Source organism: Leuciscus leuciscus (genome assembly GCF_965113295.1).
Source record: "Leuciscus leuciscus genome assembly, chromosome: 7".
In the NCBI taxonomy this organism is placed as follows: Eukaryota; Metazoa; Chordata; class Actinopteri; order Cypriniformes; family Leuciscidae; genus Leuciscus; species Leuciscus leuciscus.
In genome coordinates, this window is record NC_138731.1 from 26,416,426 (window position 1) to 26,436,333 (window position 19,908).

The 19,908-nt window shown below is 36.5% G+C and overlaps 1 protein-coding gene across 20 annotated transcripts in view; it reads left to right on the forward strand.

The window, feature by feature from the left end:
- lrrfip1a (leucine rich repeat (in FLII) interacting protein 1a) overlaps window positions 1-19,908 on the forward strand; it is a 34,508-nt gene that overhangs the window by 12,838 nt on the left and 1,762 nt on the right. Inside the window, exons 3-25 of one of the 20 annotated variants that reach the window (XM_082176751.1) lie at window positions 3,235-3,252; window positions 3,426-3,482; window positions 4,503-4,547; window positions 4,803-4,853; window positions 5,006-5,038; window positions 5,407-5,604; window positions 5,801-5,860; window positions 7,326-7,409; window positions 7,571-7,600; window positions 8,327-8,383; window positions 9,912-9,989; window positions 10,396-10,518; window positions 11,062-11,097; window positions 11,203-11,328; window positions 12,795-12,866; window positions 13,259-13,429; window positions 13,720-13,812; window positions 13,949-14,041; window positions 14,519-14,611; window positions 15,094-15,208; window positions 19,404-19,453; window positions 19,535-19,655; window positions 19,818-19,897. In XM_082176751.1, coding sequence (XP_082032877.1) covers window positions 3,235-3,252; window positions 3,426-3,482; window positions 4,503-4,547; window positions 4,803-4,853; window positions 5,006-5,038; window positions 5,407-5,604; window positions 5,801-5,860; window positions 7,326-7,409; window positions 7,571-7,600; window positions 8,327-8,383; window positions 9,912-9,989; window positions 10,396-10,518; window positions 11,062-11,097; window positions 11,203-11,328; window positions 12,795-12,866; window positions 13,259-13,429; window positions 13,720-13,812; window positions 13,949-14,041; window positions 14,519-14,611; window positions 15,094-15,208; window positions 19,404-19,453; window positions 19,535-19,655; window positions 19,818-19,897 — 1,884 coding nt within the window. Of the gene's footprint in view, window positions 1-56; window positions 2,045-3,234; window positions 3,253-3,425; window positions 3,483-4,502; window positions 4,548-4,802; window positions 4,854-5,005; window positions 5,039-5,406; window positions 5,605-5,800; window positions 5,861-7,325; window positions 7,410-7,570; window positions 7,601-8,326; window positions 8,384-9,911; window positions 9,990-10,395; window positions 10,519-11,061; window positions 11,098-11,202; window positions 11,329-12,794; window positions 12,867-13,258; window positions 13,430-13,719; window positions 13,813-13,948; window positions 14,042-14,518; window positions 14,612-15,093; window positions 15,209-15,763; window positions 18,791-19,403; window positions 19,454-19,534; window positions 19,656-19,817; window positions 19,898-19,908 lie in introns of those variants that run through there. The other 19 variants (XM_082176755.1, XM_082176753.1, XM_082176741.1 and 16 more) reach the window with 19 other exon arrangements.

The following is a 19,908-nucleotide window of genomic DNA, read 5'->3' on the forward strand; positions in this document are numbered from 1 at the left end:
GAGCCTTAGTTTTGCTAAATGTGTTCATTTGTCAAAATATGATTGGTATCAACTTTTGTGTATATATTGTTACAATCTATCCATCTATCTATCTTATCTATCTATCTGTATAGTACTTGGATCTGATCTCAGTATAAATCAAATATATGTAGAAATATTTTAAAAAGGGCTTTGGCAAATATTCTAGCATGACAGTGCTGTTCCAGCACCTAGATTTGTTTTAGATGCCCACCAGCAAGAGGTGACCTCCTGGAAAAATTCTGGGAAAATCCCATCGCTGTGGTCTTACCTGCTTAACTCCTTCCTGTACATACAGTGGATATGTCCCCTTTGACTGGTGTAATAATCATCACACGTACGAACAGTTTAAGCACTGAAAGCATCTCAAAAACAAATAATCTGCATTACACAATGTTGAAACACAGGAGGAGACCTTTCCAACAGCGTTCAAGAGTGTGTTGAGCTGTAGGCCTTTAAAATGTCAACAAAAAAAAAATCTTCTATTGAACTACCAGCAGAAAACGCCGCCTTTATTCTCAAAATTAAATCATTCTAATGGTCTTGTTGACTTGCTTCTGTACAACGCTGTCAGCCGATTATGTTCAATTTGTTTAATCTTCATCATGATTGTGGGCTCTGTGGTTTGAAGGACATGTTTTGGCTGGGTTAACAGGGATCAGGGTCAGTTAATCACCCCTTGGGTCAGGACCTCCTAAGAGGCCCTTTGAACTGCTACATTGGAACTTCAGCCTCAGCTAATACTCAGAAATATCAGTTATATCATGAGCAGTTTGGTGTTTTTAAATAGATAGGTTTTTTTTTTACGGGGTCCAGTGTTGCTTAAGACCCCATTTACTTTTTGCATGGAAAAAAAAGAAGACATTTTTCAAAATGTCTTTTTGACAAGTTAAATGATGACAGAATTTACATTTTGGGGTAAACTATCCTTTTAAGGTCTATTGACAGCAATTGTAAATGAACAATAACATGCAATTGATTTATTTGGATTAGGTTGTCTGTGGAATTTGTTCAAATAGCATTACCATTCATGAAAAAGCTTGGTCTGTCTTTATGCTTATTTTGGTGTAGCACCCTGCAGCTTTACTGCAGGTTTTGTACTTTACCCCAGTTACAGTACAGTTACTGTAAGTCTTTACAAACAGAATTTATAGATGTTTTTGAGTTACTCATTTTGATGTGTCAGGCTTTTTGAACTGTAGTACATTGTCTGAACATTCCTCATTGTAAAGGGAGCTGGATTTTAAGAAAGGTTTGGTTCCAATAGGTGTATGATTGCTTCTGTGTAATTAGTAATTTAATGCACTATGACTGCTCATGCTGGTTTGCTACAGCCAACTGCACACACAGGTATGTATGGCATGGGTTCAGTAGCACGAATACAAACAAATTGTAGATATTTAGGGACATTTGATTAGGTGCTTGCATATGAATGAACTGTTGCTCAGGGTTCGTCAGAAGTGAATGGAAATCCAGAAACTCACACTGTGAGCTCAGACGCAACAAACTTATGTAATGAAGATAAACACAGCTTTTACACATACCCAGGTCACACTTGAAAGATTAGCTAGTATTCAGAGTTAAACCCGGTCTGATCAGGAGGTGTGTGAGAATGTTAAGGGTGTGCGCTTTGTGGCTTTAAAACTCCAGCCAAGTATTAAAGTAGATTATGAGCTTTCAGCCGTACCTGCAGCAGGATAACAGACTCAGTTCCCATTCACTATCTTGGATGTGATCATTATGGTAATCAGGAACACAATGACTCAAGATTGAACATGCTGTGACAAAATAGATCTGGAAGAGTTCAATCAGGACTTTGTGAAGATGAACTTGTAGCGCAAACAGGCTGTGGGGTTTGGATTATATGACAGACTATATCTTTGGGATCATATAAAGTCTCTGTCTTCCTCAGTCTTGAGGTAGACGGGGACACTGTGATACTAGTAGGACGGCTTGCAAGCGACTAGTGCGTAGAGTGGCTAGGGAAGTGATCGATGGGCGACCCCAGACCCCTGTGCTGAGGAAGGTGAGCTTGAATTTACTAGATGAGCATTGGAAAGATGAGAAATGTTTTCTTTTATGCCTAATGGAGTACACGGTCATCTTAAATATTTTATTATCATACCCTGACAGTTTCTTAGTTTCTTTGTTTTATGAGAGTACTGAGTTTTGCAGAAACAAATGAGCACTGATGTTGTGGTAAAGTCTCTAATTAAAGATTACCTCCAAGGAAGAGATTTTGTTATGTTAACAAACACTCATCAAAACTGGAGCAAATACATGGGAATGGGAATGAAGCCAGTTGGGTGAGATTCTGTAGGTTTTTCACAGTAAGTGAGAATGAAAGGTTATAGTAAAAAGAAGTTCAGTAGATTATTAGACAATAAGATAATCAGATTCAAAAGTATTGATTATATGATTAAAATTCTTATCACAAACTGTTAAATGGAATGTATTTTTCTATCAAGAAATGAATGGAAGAATAGCCTAGGCTTTTTAAAAAACTATTTACAATGTTTAGTTGTGTCATTAGCAGGAGGTCAATTTAAGTTTACTGTGGGGACCAGACCATGTTGTTAGTAGTTTTTAAAGTAGCTTTAAAACCCAAATCTTCAGCTTTTCTGCTGATGTTATGATTACTTACAAAATTACAAAAATTATGGCCAAAGAACAAATATGAAAAGTGTCATTTTAAACGCACCACTGCTTTATTAGTCTAGAGCTGTTCATTGGTTTTGTCACTAGTGGACTGAATGAAACCTTAAACATCAGTGGAAAGAATCCTGTTACCCCACAGACCTAATCACATGACCATCTTTAATTCTTAAGTATATCTTTAGATATCTGAACAGTTGCATGGCATAATTCCGACGATTCTTAAAATTCCTGACTGATTATTCTATCTTATCTGTGATGCCTTTGAATTTTGCTGCTTGTTGATCCACATAACCTTCATGCATTTGAGTCAAGTATGTAAACTGGTGTTTTTCACTTTCACCTGTTAGGCCAAGTAATATGACACCTGCCTGATGGATTGCTAAACATTTAACAGCTTTCTCTTTCCATTCCATTATCTTTGTGTACACAATCTTCCACTTGGTTCGCTCTCTGTCATGTCAAATAATCAATGCCTCTCTTTTTCCCTTTCTTTCCCAATCTGTCTTCTTTCTTTCCTTTGCTCATCTGATCTTCTTTTGCTGGCCTCCTGTGATGTAGATTTATCAGGTGCAGAAGGTAGGACATCTAATGCTGTAGATCTACTCTAATATTTTAATTCCTTTCCTTCTGTTCTTGCTTATTTAGCTGTTTCTGTCATATTTTGTTAGACTAATGTAATTACTTTCAGGTCATTCTTGTTTGCTGAAGTTCTTTTTCTTTCCTGGTTTCTGTTGGATTTCTCATTTTAGAAATACTATGGACTGGATAACCTGGACAACAAATGGGGGGACATTGAGCAGTGGATGGTACATTCACTGTTGGGATTTTGTGCATGTTTCAGGCCTCTAGTTTTATCAGCATTTGATTTTTGCATGATAGGGATCCATTCCGAAACAGGATGCATTCATGTTTTATCTGTTAATAATTAAGAGAGTCAGCACAGGGTTATTTGTCTCATAACACTAGGTCAATACCTCTACAAGGCTGATTTGCACTTTCAACAAGTGAAATCAGCCTTTATATTAATCTGTGTTTAATGGCACTGTAGATACTTTTATGTACACTACTGTTTGTTGTGAAAGTAGTCTTTTATGCTTACCAAGGCTGCATTTATTTGATTAAGAAAATACAGTAAAAACAGTAAAACTATTTTCTATTTCAATATTTTAAAACATTGTTTATTCCTGTGATGGCAAAGCTGAATTTTCAGCATCATTACTCCAGTCTTCAGTGTCACATGATCCTTTAGAAATTATTCTAATATGCTGATTTGATGCAAAAAAAAAAAAATATATATATATATTTTTGTGGAAACAATACTTTTTTTAACAACATTTATTTTAAAAAAATCTTTTGTAACGTTATAAATGTCTTTACTTTCACTTTTTATCAACTTAATGCATCCTTGATGAATAACAGTATTTATTACTTTAAATTAATTAATTAATTAATAAAAAAAATCTTACTTACCCCAAACTTTTGAACGACAATGTGAGTGTTTCACACTATTTTACAAAAACCTATAACAACTGTGTGCAATTAATAGTGTGGGTTGTGTTTTGTATTGTCTTGAGTTGTCTGTTTTTAAAAGAAATTGCTCTTACATCAATTATTACTGATTTGCATGCTTCCATTTGCTCACCTTGCTTGCTGAGTGTTGTGTGTCTGTCTCTTCTGCCATCTTGCATATACTTCTCTTCTCTTCTCTTCTCTTCTCTTCTCTTCTCTTCTCTTCTCTTCTCTTCTCTTCTCTTCTCTTCTCTTCTCTTCTCTTCTCTTCTCTTCTCTTCTCTTCTCTTCTCTTCTCTTCTCTTCTCTTCTCTCAGGAGGATAGTGAGCGATATACTCGTGTCTCACGGAGAAATGCTTCGGTTTGTATTTCTGTCTTTTCACTGTCTGTCCTCCTCAAACTTCCATGCACACTTCTCAAGCAAAACATTTCTTCAAACACTTGAAAAACACTGGAAATTCCATTTCAAATGCAATTACATAGAGACATTAAGGCAGACTTACATTTTGGGGCTCACTACTGATAAGCTGTATATGTGCAGTGGTGAGTTTCATGTCTTTAAACTTGTGCTAACTGTGGGCTCCATCTCATTTTACCTCTTTTTTTTGTATCCAAGGTGTCAGATGATGAGGAACGGATGTCAGTGGGGAGCAAGAGCAACATACGGGTCAGTATCAGTGTAACTGTATTGTTCCTTTCAGACATTCTGTACTGTGGGTCAGAGTGTATGGTGAAGGTACATGTGAGTGTGTTGTCTAAAGGTTATAAAACAGACCAAATTGTTCTACATTCTGATGATGGTTTTGTTTGTCTGGGCAGTTGGATTTGGATGCGGCGGGTGCTTATGTCGGGGTAAGAATCGCAGGCTGGGAAATGTTTCAGGCACCAGTTTTATGTCATTACTTTTGGGTTCCTGTAAAACTAAGATGAGCACATAACTGAGTTCACAAGACATTTTGTTTTTGCACTGTGGTGTGATTCAACTAAGTATAGCTAACACTTGTAATACCTGATGCTACATTTGTGATGTTTTAATTGTTTCATCAACATTACAAATGGGGTGTGATGGGTTTTAACAAATATGACTGTGTGTGACCGTTAAATGTCTGTTACTAAGTGTCTAAAAACTTCACCTGCATGTCACAGTGCACAACTATGAAGTATTGAGCAGCAATTTCTGCCGTTTTAATCCTACTTCCATTTCCCACCATCTTGCCCAGCTTCCCCAGGCCACCTCCTCTCACTCACATAAGAAGTCCAAGAAAAAGAAAAAACATTCTTCTAAAACCGTACGTTCACAGCAATTATGCACATCATATTTGTGTTCTATAAAGAGAGAATGTTATACCAATCATGACATATTGTCTTTCCCACAGAGCAATGGCTATGATGATGATCTCAGCACATTGTCTAGTCGGGTTAGTGACCCAAATAACTGTGCAATGATAGTGTTTGAGGATTAATAGCGTGTTGATTCACCTATAATGAAGTCTAGGAGACTGTGTTGTTCACACGTTCGCAGTGATCATGATGCAGAAGTGTGACTAATTGTGGTGTGATGTGCTACAGATTGGTGTGATGCTTGTAAACTGAATTCTGTGTATTTTTACACAGAGCTCCAAACTCAGTGACGAGAGCAAAAGGTCTCGCTCCTCTAGACTTGATCTGCAGTCGGTGGGTCTCAATCCTGCATTTCTTTAACCTCCTGATTCTCTGGCCTTGTCACTTTTTATGTTATTAACATGAAAATATATCTAACATGAGTGGATGATTACCACTGTGTTTGAGGAGGAATGTGTTTGTTTACGAAAACCCTTGTTGTTGACTAATATATCGGCTTATATTTGTTTTTAATTATCGGCATTGGCCGATAATTGTCAGACTTTATTCTATTTATTTATGAATACTAGCCTAGCACGTGTGGGAGACCAGCTAAAACAAACTAAAGATCTTAGGCATTAGATTTTCTGCAGGGGTAACTTGAAAAATAGGTTCAACATGCATAAATAGTAGGTGTGGTTGTAATGGTTTTATTGCATGTAAATTGTATCAAAAAGGCTTTTCACACTAAAACTTTGTCTTAGGGTAACATCTTAAAGGGTTAGTTCACCCAAAAAATTCAAATTCTGTCATTAATTACTCACCCTCATATCGTTCCAAACCCATAATACCTTTGTTCATCTTCGGAACACAAAGTAAGATATTTTTGAAGAAATCTGAGAGCTTTCTGTCCCTCCATTGAAAGCAACGTCATTGCAACTTTCAAGGCCCAGAAATTTAGTAAAAACATTGTTAAAATAGTCCATGTAACTACAGTGGTTCAACCTTAATATTATGAAGCGACAAGAATACTTTTTGTGTCAGAACGTAGGCTCACTATTGGCTGACGCTGGTCGTGTGTGATGACCCAGGAGCTTGCCAATAATGAGCCGACGTCCTGAAGTAGAACCCAGAAGCGCTGCGCTGTTTACACTACGTCAACAGCGTAGGAGAATGACATTGAAGAGAAGAGATTTTTGAATAAAGTCGTTATTTTAGGGTTTTTTTTGCGCACAAAGTATTCTCATCGCTTTATAACATTAAGGTTGAACTACTGTTCACATGGACCATTTTAACAGTGTTTTTACCACCTTTCTGAGCCTTGAAAGTTGCAATGACGTTGCTTTCAATGGAGGGACAGAAAGCTCTCAGATTTCACCAAAAATATCTTCATTTATGTTCCGAAGATGAACGAAGGTCTTACGGATTTGGAACGACATGAGGGTGAGTAATTAATGACAGAAATAAATTTTTTAACTAACTAACCCTTTAAAGCCACTTAGGTAAGCAACGATTCATTTTAGTGTAAAAAGAGGATAGCAGCAAGCTGCTTCAGAGTAGAATGCTAAATTACTAAATTAAATGTGTGAGCAGTGTGATACCCAACCCAGGGATTGTATAAACAGTGTAAAGCTGAAATAATATAATTTGTTTAAAATATCCTGGGTGAATGTTTTCAAGTGTGAAAAGCCGATGTAGTACAATTTCTGACTTTAGCTGGCATGACGCCCTTGCATTGCAGCTTTTCGTGTCATCTCTCAGACTCCTGTCTTCATCAGTTCATCGTTCATTCCATCTACATTATTTCCCATTATTTTAGAGTGCCTACTATTCATCTGAGTTGTACAACAGCAGTAGTAGTTATTCCTCTAAACATCAAGTCCCTTCCTACAGTGGCTACCAGGTCTGTTATCTTCATCCTCACTTAATCTCTGTCCAGTTCAAATCCCCTCTTTTCTTGTACTTTAGCATTTGGAGCTTTCTTTTTCTTCAGACAAGTTTAGCTGTTCTCTGCTTTTTCGGTCTGTTTTTGATTTGAAATGTTCATCTCTCCTGTCTGTTTAGCTCCCTTTGCTGCACAGCAGGAAGCACAGGGTTGGTGCTGCTCCTCATATTATACCCTCTGCCCCACAGCACTTCCTGTACAGTAATATGTGCAGCTCTGCCTTTGTACACACATTTCACATGCTTTCACTCTCTCATCCACAGCAGGTCATGTAGGGTTATTAGATCTTAAACCCACACAGACAAACGCCCGAGGACTGAGCTAATTGCTTGTGCTTTTGCTTTGACATACCATCCTTAAAGATGAAGTGTGTGTGATTTTTTTTTATTTAAATATTTATATATATATATATATATATATATTTTTTTTTTTTTTGAATTATGATTAGAAAATTATGAAGTAATTGACTGTTTTAACAAAAATTCCTACATAGCTGTGATCTTTCTCTAACTTCCACCATTAGCTGAGCCAGAGGTTGACGTTTTAAAAGTGCCACATAGTTACAGTGGGAAGCCATTCATTCTATGAATAGTGGTCTCTGTAACTGGAAAACATATTTTTAATATATTGAAAAAATACGCACTTCAGCTTTAATAGTTGTAGATTATTTTTCCCTCACCAGCCTGGCAGAAATAAGATGAAATTAAATCATCTGAAAGTGATGAAAGACAGCTGAATTGATGCATTGTGCATAAAAGGAGAACTGAGACTAGAGAGTTTGCATGCTTACTTGCACAGAGCAGATATGGGTCAGACCTTGAGGTGTGATATAAATGTTGTTTCTTGTCTGTCTGTCTATATCTGTCTATTATCAGGGCTCTATATATGAGGACAGTCTCTACAGTGGCTCTCGACGCTCCAGTGCTCGTGCTGTAAGAATGATAGAGCTAAACTGTAAATATGCATGAAATATTACCCTATTAATCTGTGGATTCAGTTCCCTAACCAAAGTGTGAGTTTTTTTAAAAATTATTTTGCATAGTTGGCTCATTATTATTTACCCTTATAATGTTATGTTACTCACTCAGACTATAGAGTCAGGTTCCGAAAATAAAAACTAAAAAAACATTAATTTCTACATAGGGAAATTGATTTTGAACAATAACTTATAAACCTTTAAAGACAGACCTACTGTGAGCTACGAGGTTGTTAATCGATAGTATTTGCTTCTGTTGAAGGTGTCAGCCCACATTATTTTAAATTTTTTTCAAACAATTGTGCTTAAGAGCAGAATTCCAGGTGATAACCTATATTACCCATTATGCTGTACAGAAAATTGCACCAATCAGAGAGTCGAAAAAAGCAACACATGCCAAAAATAATCGACTCTGCCCACTCCCATGAAGCACTGCGAATGATGTAATCTAATCGATCTCACTACGCTCTCAAAATACTTAAATGTGTGTATATATATATGTGTATATATATATATATATATATATATATATATATATATATATATATATATATATATATATATATATATATATATATATATATATGTGTATGTGTGTGTGTGTGTGTATATATATATATAATACAATTTGTATACATTTGTAAATGAGTAGTTGATTGTTTCTCCATTTTTAATTTGAGTATGCAGTTTGCAATGATTCATGGGATTGTTATGATAGTTATTTCCCTCACCTAAAGCCGCTGAAAATTGGGGTGGGCGCTAATGCACTTTATTCTCAAAATACTAATTGTTCATTTTAACACACAGTGGAGAGTTGGTTCTCAAGTTTATTTAACATTCTCTCTCTCTTTGTGTGTGTGTGTGTGTGTGTGTGTGTGTGTGTGTGTGTGTGTGTGTGTGTGTGTGTGTGTGTGTGTGTGTGTGTGTGTGTGTGTGTGTGTGTGTGTGTGTGTGTGTGAGAGAGAGAGAGAGATTTAGAGGCTAAAACAGGTTGCTTGTGTATCATGAAGAAGTCAAAATAAGGCTTTGAAAAGACTTTGAATGTGTTTTTGGGAATGGTGTAAAGCTGAGAGTGCTTTATGCATGTGTAGTTGATGCTTGACATGTCACATGACATTTGTCTTTTTTAATTAAAATATTCAATAATATATATATTTTTTTCATTATTTAATTTAATTCATTTGTCACTCTAAAACCAAAGTACAAAAAATCCATAGTATCTCAAATTAATAAATGTTTAGTTTTAGATGGAGTACAGCTTGTCACACTTCAGGTAATAAGTCAAATTGGTATTTCATATCAACTACCCATCTAACACATTCAGAGGATCTACAAGACAATAACAGGCATGTGTGTTCTCGAAGTAGTTCATCTACCAGCTTGCTTTTCTGAGTTTTGTGCCTGAAATGTCTGTCAATCTCCAAACCTATTTGTGATACATATATCTTCACATACTCATAGTGCAAGTGTGTGTATTCCTCTAGTCCTCTGAATACAGTGGTTTCCTGGGTTCCAGCTCTAGGACTTCGTCCAGGGCAAATTCTGCGTGTGGCAGCCCTGTGGTGAGCAACCCGGTGTCACTGATTCCCAAGATGATCATGGACCAACACAATTTTATTTCACAGTGACAAATTCAGTAACGGCTACTTTTACATGGCTTTTGATTTTAATGTCTCTTAAATCTGGTGCTTGTATAGTTACTGTGTGTGTGTCATTGATTGTGGATGTTTCTACTTGAGTCATGAATGTGCTTTTTGTCTTTCCATTAAAATGCTAAATTACATTTGATGTTTACATATTGAGTAGTATTAAATTACGTTAACAGTGTAAGAAAGGACTCCAGAGGTGATGTTTTTGTGTGCATTCCTCCTTTGGGTGCATGCAGAAAACCGACTGTTAAACTTGAGACTTAAATAGTTGAAATACCTCTCGCATTGATGTTAATTGCTGCTATCTGGTGGTTTCCAGGAGGACTGCAGCAGCTCAGTGGCTAGTTTTATGCGCAGCACAGCTAGTATCAGTGGCCTCTCTAAAGACCTTGACCGCGTTGTCATTCCTGACCTGCCGAATGTTAATGGGAGGCTGCTTATGGTACGAGAGTGAAATCTTGAGGTTCATATGATCTGTGGTGCTTGATGCCCTGGTTTAAAACATGTGTATTTATGCATAAAAGCAATGACATGTTGGATTGAGATGGTGGTCTGCATGTGAGATGGTGGTCTGCATGTGAGATGGTCATTTGCTTCAGCAAACTGAATTTATGTGAGGAAAAACACTGACGTCTTGAGTGACATGATGTTTGATGGATCTTTCCTGTTGTTAATATTCTACTTCAAGTTTATTGTGAAAAGATATTTGCAACACCTTGAGAATTATTACAGAACTGCTTGCTGGTTGCATTTTGATTCATCAGTCTTATTAATCAAATACTATCATTGGGTTTTGAATCTTCTTGAACTAAGTTCAACTTCCTCTAATAAATAGAAACATTTCTTTTTTTGCTAACTTTTTTGTGTCGACAGCATGTCTTCAGTGGACAACATGAATCACAATGAAAGAATAAGAGACTTGTAATGGCCCGACTTGACTTGCAAGACTACAAAACCTATTGACTGTCATTTTGTTTATTTACAGGTTGATGACAGGTCAGAGCGAGACTACTTAGAAAAGGTTTGTGATTTTGTTTAATTTGTGTAGATCTTTCATCAATTAGGCAAATTGTCATGGTGTGCTGTATAAACAATCCATATGACTTATGACCTGCTGTATTTTTAGGGCTCTTCACGAGCATCAACTATATCTGGCGCCACTCTTACCTCTCTGGGTGGGACATCCTCACGGAGAGGAAGTGGAGATACATCCATCTCTGCTGACACAGAAGCATCTATACGGGAAATCAAGGTGTCCTAATCTTTTTGTCTGGTGCCAGTTTAAATTTAGGCAGCAGGTTAATATACAGTAAACACATGGTATCATCCCATGACCACATACCTACAGTATGCAATATTTATTTATTTATTTATTTATTTATTTATTCATTTATTTATTTATTAAATGTCATTATATTCCAAGTCTTTGTTTGATATTTTGTATTTTATTTATTTTCACATTTATATTTGTGATTATGTTGATTTGATTTAAAAGTGTACAGCCATACTTGTTCAGCTTGAGAATCTGATTTAAGATAACACAGCATTGCTCATTTTCATCACTCACCTTCTTCACAGAAGCTCAGTACACTGTCATTTTCTTTCTCTGTGTTGCTGAGTCCTGTTCCTAGAGATCTGCCTTCCGTCAGAGTTTAGTCTCTAATTAAACACACCTGAACCAGATAAGAGTCAAAATCTGCTAAGGGGCAATTAAATGTAACAAATCATGTAAAAATCTATCATCTTTTATTGGAAAATTAATCAACATTTTATCAAACATTGATAATTGCCTTAATCTTTTAAACAACTGGGAAGATAGTATTCAAACTACATTTTATAAAAAATCACCTGTCAAGTTTATATATATTACATCATCATATGAGAGTCAAATTGAATGACTATACAGGGACTCAAGATCGTTCCCTGATCATTCCGATTCAATTTCAGCGAGTGAAGAATACAATTATACTCACGTGCGTTATGTATTATGCATGTTACCATCTCTGACAGACAGCATGTTGAAGCTGCTCAGGCCGCATCAGTGAGGATGCATCTGGAAGTGTGGGTTTTCCATGAAATGTATGTACTCACTGAACCTCTTCTCGTAAATGCTGCCGTACATTTTGCACGTTATTTTCTGACAGACATCTATGTCGTGATATTCAAATGATGTGGATAAAAAAAAAAAAGAAGATGGATAGTAAGGTAATAATATTTTATTTCTTAGCCAGCAAGTATTCAGTGAAGTGATTGATTACAGAAAGTCTATTTCATGGCTAAATTAGATGTTACTCAGAGACTGACATGTTTGGCTTGTTAACATTTTTTACAATCAGCTGTCACAAATTCATTGAATTTTGAAAATCAAGTTTATTTTTTACCAGGAAAGGAGGGGTTTTGATGCACAAAGTTGTTTTATTGTGTCCTATAACAAAAATATTTTATTTAAACCCATTAAAATTCAGATCCTTTTGTAAATAATAGTGACAAATCACTTTTTAAAATTGTTGTTCCATTATTACCTCCTTTGCAGATTTTGATGTTTGTGTGTTAAACTCTTCATGAGTAGGACTGAGCACCTGCTACAATCTGCTTCTGTTACTTTTTTGCTTTTGTACTTTCTTGCAATAATAAGTCATCTTTACCCTTCCATTGCTCTTACTCCACTGCATTCTTTATCCTTCCTTCTCATTCTCACTCTTCATGCTTTTCATTCAGGAGATCCATGAGCTTAAGGATCAGATTCAAGATGTGGAGGCGAAGCACATGCAGAACCTCAAAGAGCTCAAGGTACATGTCTGGTAAAGACAGTGCCAGTCAAAACCCCAGCAAACCTACTTTATCTGAGATACATATACACATTTGTGCTTTTTAATCAGCGAGTGGCTGACTGGGAACATGATGAAACGATGTGATATCTAGCCTCTGGTTCTTATCTGGCTCTCGTCTTGCATGTTTATACTTCTGTGCCACAAAAGTCTATAGTCTGATTTCTCTGCCTTGCTTTCATCTTTGACTTGATATTATTCTCCAAAACATATTGTTACACATCCTACTTCATGATATTTTGGAATATGGTCTAAAAGTGTGTTCATGGTTAATTTACTTAGTATTTTGTAATACATGTTCAGAGGTGTGTTTGTGAGTGTGCTGTTTTTAATATGGTGTCTGACTTTTTGAAGGATTCCCTTTTGGAAGTTGAGGAGAAGTACCGTAAGGCCATGGTGTCTAATGCACAGCTGGACAATGAGAAGACCAATATGATGTATGAAGTGGACACTTTAAAAGACTCTTTAATGGAACTGGAGGAGATGCTGTTTGAAACGCGCCGTGAGCTTGAGGAAAAGACTAAGGTCTGTACAGTCAGGTGTGCATTATAGTACGTTGCAGATAAATCTGTTGTAATACATTGTTGAATAATTTATTAGAATAGATTCAAATAGTAAATGCTTTTAATTGGAACTTTAATTAATTAATTAATTTGTATATTAATTAACTTTTTGCTATTGTTTGTAATTTCATTCTCATTTTTGTGATTTAAAATACAAAAGTGTACACTTGGTGTATTCGCACTGTTCTTCGTTTGAAATTTAAAGGATTTTTCAAATGGAAATAGCTGATAGCAGTTCTATTAATGTTTCAGGACCTTGAACGAGAGAAGCATGCTCATAGTATACTGCAGTTCCAGTTCAGTGAATTAAAGGAAACATTGAAACAGAGTGAAGAACTGCTCACTGTGAGTATTGTTGTATTTATGTGTCTGTCATGAAACGTTTGTCTTTTTCAAATGCTTGGCTTCTGCTCATCTGCCTGAACAATTTCTTCCCTTCCTTTATATTTGTTCTACTTCCATGCATAATACCACTTTCTAGGAGATCCGTCAATTACGGCTCAAGCAAGACGGCTTTGTTAGGGAGATTTCTGACCTCCAGGAAACTATTGAGTGGAAGAATAAAAAAATTGGGGTATGATCCCTCAGTGTCCAACTCCTGTTAAAGTTGTATTTGTCTTTACCTTCACGTTAAGATATGAAGAGTTCAGATGCAAAAGCCTCCAAGTACCATCTGGAATTTTCTTCTAGAATGATCATTTTTATCAAGCTCGTAGATTTAAGTTCAGTAATTTCACTTAAATGACAATTAATAGGTCATTTTCATTGCCATTTAAGTGAAATGACTGAATTTAAATATACAAGCTTGATCAAAATGATCATTCTAGAAGAAAATTTAAGATGGCACTTAGAGGCTTTTGCATCTGAACTCTTCATATTAAGAATTATAATTTCACCTTTCAAACATATATTTGCTTGATTCTACATCCGTTTCCTGCAACAAATTGTCTGTACTTTGCCAAACTATTCTTGTCGCTTTCATTCTTGTGTTTTCATTGCTTTCTCCTTTTTCTCCTCTTTGCTGCATCTTTGCCCTTCTGGTGCTGTTCAGGCATTAGAGAGGCAGAAGGAATTTTCTGATGCCATTCGAAATGAGCGGGATGAGCTCAGAGATGAGGTTGTTCAGCTCAAAGATATTTTAAAGGTATTGATATGTGTGGTGAAAAATAGGACTCATTAATTTCCTAACAGAACAAATGGTTTGCATATTTTTGTAGACAGACCTTCTGGACTTGATACTGTTCAGATTTTTATTGATATTTATGAATATAAAGGTACTAAGATCCAGAATATAATATAAATCGAGACTGATTCTTTAACTCTCAACTTCTGACTGAATGAACAGAATATATTATACTAGAATGTTATCATAATATTGGTGCATCAACAAATACAGATGCGTTTAAAAATAACTCTAGACCATGGATGGGCAACTTTGGTCCTGGAAACCCACTGTTCTGCAGAGTTTAGCACCAACCCTGATAAAAAAAAAAAAAACCTGCCTGTACCTTTCTAATAATCCTGAAGACATTAGATTATCTTGTTCAGGTTTGTTTGATTAGGGTTGGAGCTAAACTCTGCAGGAGTAAACTAAGTATACTAATATTAAATTGTTTTCCTGTACAGAAACATGGCATTGTCCTTGGACCCGACTTGGCCACCAATAGTGAAACTGGGGAAGAAGCTGAACAGAATTTTCAAACCGCATCAACTGAAATCCGAGAGGGGAGTAGCGTACTAGGTAAGCTGCTTTTCTTAATGTCATTCATTGCATGCTTTCATTACTTTATCTTTGCCACTTTGCATTTTCATCTTGTTGAGCTTGAGCCAAATCCAACTAAATTGTTTCTATGAACCTGGTTACATTAACATCTCTCACACTTTCCTGTTTCCCTGTATTCACTTTGCATATACAACTAATTAATGGCATATCATGAACCAAACACTACAAGATCTTGTCTCTTTCTTGAGTCCATATTTCAATATTCTGCTGGACAAGTGTTTATCAAATTGCTGCAAATGTTTACTCATTCTTGACTTTGAAATCAAAATAAGAGAAGGATTTGCTGAGTAGTTTCTTCGGTTCTTGACTTTAAACTCTGGGTTTTTCTTCTTTGGGACATCCTTTAAACACATTTGATTTGTATAGGTTTAAGAGCTTTGCCTTGGAGTCTTCATTTTTCCTTCCTTTCCTTCTTCCTTTTACTTCTTGCTTTAAACATTTGCAAGATACTCATTGGCTTCTACAGACGCATTAATTCTGGCTTTAACTACTGACACCTCCATCATCTCCCAGGCACTCATCAGTTGAAGCTGTGTAAAGACCAGCAACAAAAAGATTTGGATGACAGGATGCAAGGGAATCAACAGTCTTCACAAGCCCCTTTCAGTTCTACAAAGACAGCTTTAGAAGCAAATGAGAATGGAGACCTTGGGGACCAAATGAATCAGGGTTTAGGGCAGCTTGAAAATAGACCTGAAGAACCTCCGAGTCCTGTTTGTGATGATGAACTCACTACAACAAGACCCAAGGAGAAGATCAAATCTGATGCACATATTCCGAAAGATTCAAAATATACTGAAGAATTAGAGTGCAAAGTTCACAAGGATGGACTTATGGAGACAGAACAACAAGAGAGCGAATTTGTCAAACCTAGTAATGAAATCAAAGAGGAAACTCCTTTAGAGCCTATCTCTTGTTCAAACCATGATGAAACCGATAAACCTGGTGAGGCAGTGATTGATGATCAACTCAAAGAGGAGTCTGTGGAATCATCTCAAGTGGAGAAACTTCCCAAAACACAGGGTGCCAGTGCTTCCAATAAAAAAAAGAAAAGGAAGAAGAAAAACAAACAGAAGCAGAAACAAAGTGACAAGCAAGAGAGTGACACAAAGCTGGATGACAAGAATGAAATGGTTTTGAGTGAAGACAATCCAAACCAAGAAGTGGAAGGTGATCTAGAAGAAAACCACGACAAGCCCTTAGGGAATGACATATCCGAAACAACCATGAATACAGATGTCCCACATGGTGATAAAGAAACCAATGAATTGGACTGTATCGAAATAACAAGCACAAATATTAATGTTGATGATGCTCAAGAGTTAGTTAATAATGTAATTCAGTTAGTTACAGATGAAGCTGATTCTGCAGAAATTTCTAAAACCATCACAAATTTTGATTGCCCTGAATCTAGCAATGGTGTCCTTTCAGATGAGCAGTCCAACAATATTATCTCTAACCCTGCCACCATTATTGATGACCACACTGAGGATTTGATAAATCCTGACCCAGAACCTGTAATCTTCAGCAGTGAGCGTATGCTTTCAGAAACAGAGACTTCACTGCCTCATGAACCTTCTACTCAGCCCATGGATACTGTTGGAATGTGCATTGAGTCCATCAGCAGCTCTGAGAACATTGAGAATTCTTCATTGGTAGGTGTCAAGGAAGAGAAGAGTCAGCTGGACTGTGTAGTAGAAGAACAGAAGGAAAGGCTCCAAAATATCGCTCTAGATTGTGACACTAACTTTGAAGATCAAGATAATTCTGCTCATTCCTCTTCCCCTGTGATGATGGAGAAGTTGGAAAACGAAGCTGAAAAGGTATTCCAGGAACAACCTATTGATCAGCCAATGGAAAGTCAACTTCAAGACAGTATTGTAGCAGACGTGGACCAGGAAGAGGTTAAGACACAAGATGAACCAGATGAAGAAAACCTTAATGTGCCTAGTGAAAAAGTGTTTGATGGATGCCAAGTTGACGACACTCCTTTAATTGAATCACAGATTCAGGTTATACATGAGGATCACCTGTCTGCCAGTGAAGCAAATCAGGAATCAATTGTAGAGTCAGACACTTCTGACCAAGAACCCAAGGTAGAACATGTCCAGGAGGAAAGATCAAACCAAGATCAAGTTACACTTAATGTGGAACTGCCTGAAGATGAGGTTGACCCTCAGGTAAAGTCAGATGTGGTTCTTCAAGAGCTCAAGGAAAAAGATGATGATGAGGAAGACGAAGGAGAATCATTTGATTTTGATGAAATGGATCTTGAAGCATCATCAGGTGCCCCTTTAAAAAACCTTCTAGATCATTCAAATGAGGACTCATTGTTAAAAGAGAGTGCACAAGAAGCAAGCCATGGATACCAAAGCAATGTCAAGGATGAGGACCCGATTCAAGAAGATGAAAATCTGGAACTTGCAGATCAGGAATCAATGCCAACGGAGCAGAAAGATGATTGTCATGCCACAGAAAACCCACAAACAGCAACAGATGTAGAAAGATGTTTAACAGAAGAAAACAGTCAAACCAACAGTGAAATCAGACCTAATGATCAGCAGCATGACAGACCTGATGCATTTGAGGAGCATCAGCAGGCATCAGGAGATGTGACACTCAGTAAAGGGGTTAATGAAAGTTCAGAGATGGAGACAAGAGATGTAGGCCAAGAGATCAACAGCTCCATTCACCATGAAAACAAGGCATCAAATATTTCTGAAGAGCAGGAAGCCACAGGGATCAACAAGGAAAATGATAGAAAAGAATCTAAAAAAAATGGAAAAGGGAAAGGAAAGGGCAAGGGGAAAGAAGAATGTAAAATGTCTTAATACAAGGACGTTGCTAAGTGTCCAATTCAACATTGCACTTGTAGGTCCTAATGAAATTATTTTGGGACCATTACTTCGGAGAACCCTAGAAAACCAAAGTTATCATACAGTCAAGCCAGATTATTAATCATCACAGCTGTTTCAGCAAGCACATTTTATACATGAATGTTTTACATCTGAATAACAATACTGAATGAAATCTGGAAATTAGATCAAATAATTTGCCAAAAAAAAAAAAAAACACACACATTAAATGCTAGCAGTAATGGGTGTAATGTGTCATATTTATTTAGAAATTTTACATAATCATGAATGCAATGTTTTTTTTATGAGAATATGTCATTCATTTTGTTTTGGAAACTGCCATCTTTCTGTCTATGCTGCAGTCATGATTAGCATTTACATTTTTTTCTATTGCAAAGGACCCAGAATATACTTTGAATGTTGTTGAAATGGGTGGTATGTTGTTCCAAATGTGGTAAATAAAATGTTTTATTGTGTGCCACTGCCAACCCTATTAAACATTCCGTTTCCTGAGTGTTGTAGTTGCGCTTTGTTTTTCCAATACATTTTTTGGGAGATATGATTGAAAACAAATATTTCATTTTAATTCTGTTTGGTTAAGATGGTGTTGGAACATTGAAACATGTATGTTAATTAAACATCTATGTTCAAATAAAATGAATAAATTAAAAATAGATATTTTAAACTATTGTTGTTGATTGTGTTACAGTTTAATATTTTATCATTTAATTTCCCAGCTAACTGAATAAGTTTTTTATATAATTATAGAGGACATTTAATTAAACTGCTTCAGACAAGTATACAAACAAAACTGCAGTCAAGGTACATTCATGAATTTTAGGGAGTTTTTGTTTGCATAAGCTCAAGTAAGCTCACAATCATGGAAAATACTGACATGTAATAGATGTACAGTTGAGTGAATACTGAGATAATTGACTGCATGAGGCTGAGGCCTCTGAGTTTCTCTGAGTTAAGTTTCTGCATGTTGTCCATCCTCATCCTTCACATCCCAGCATAGGATAGCCTCACTTTTGCATGCCCTGACTCCTCCCCCTCCATGCCTTTGGCTCCTCCCACCCCTGGTATGTGAACATTTTCCTGTCTAACCTTGGTGTGTTTTAAGACATGAATGTATTTTATTATTGCAGAATACTTTTTGTTTTTACATTTTACTAGATTTGTTACAAAATTGTGAGTTTAAGTACCCTAAGGTGTTATCATACACAGCCCCCCCAAACCCCCCAAACCAAAAACATTTGTTGTTGTCTTATAGTCAATCTGTTGCACTTGCTTTTCAGAAATTCGTTTGCGAAAACTGGTTGATGAGAGGGAGAACTTAATAGAGCAGGTGCGTATCTGGCAGTTGCTTGCTTCACACTCGCTTTGTCCTCATTTTGTGCCGTAACATGCATGTATTTGTTTTTTCCAGGTTAAGAGATTGAAAGGTCAACTTGAGCAGAAGAAACCGAATAATGGCATAGAGGACCCATCCACCCCAGAGGGGGATGTGCTGGAGAATGGTGCTGACTCCAACATCATGGATATACAGAGTAAGGAAATGCCTGAACTCTCAATCAGGTTCAGGTTAAAAGTTTTGGAAACCAGCTCAAAATATTCATTACATCATTAACAATGATTTTTGGTTCATAGTTCAAGAAAATAAGACTCTCATCCTAAGCTGTTGAGAAATGTGTTATTGTTCCTTGTTTCAGGGGATACCAACAGGCAAGTCAATGACCTCAAATTTAAACTTGTCAAATCAGAGCAAGAAGTCACAGCACTTGAACAGAATGTGAGTTCTTT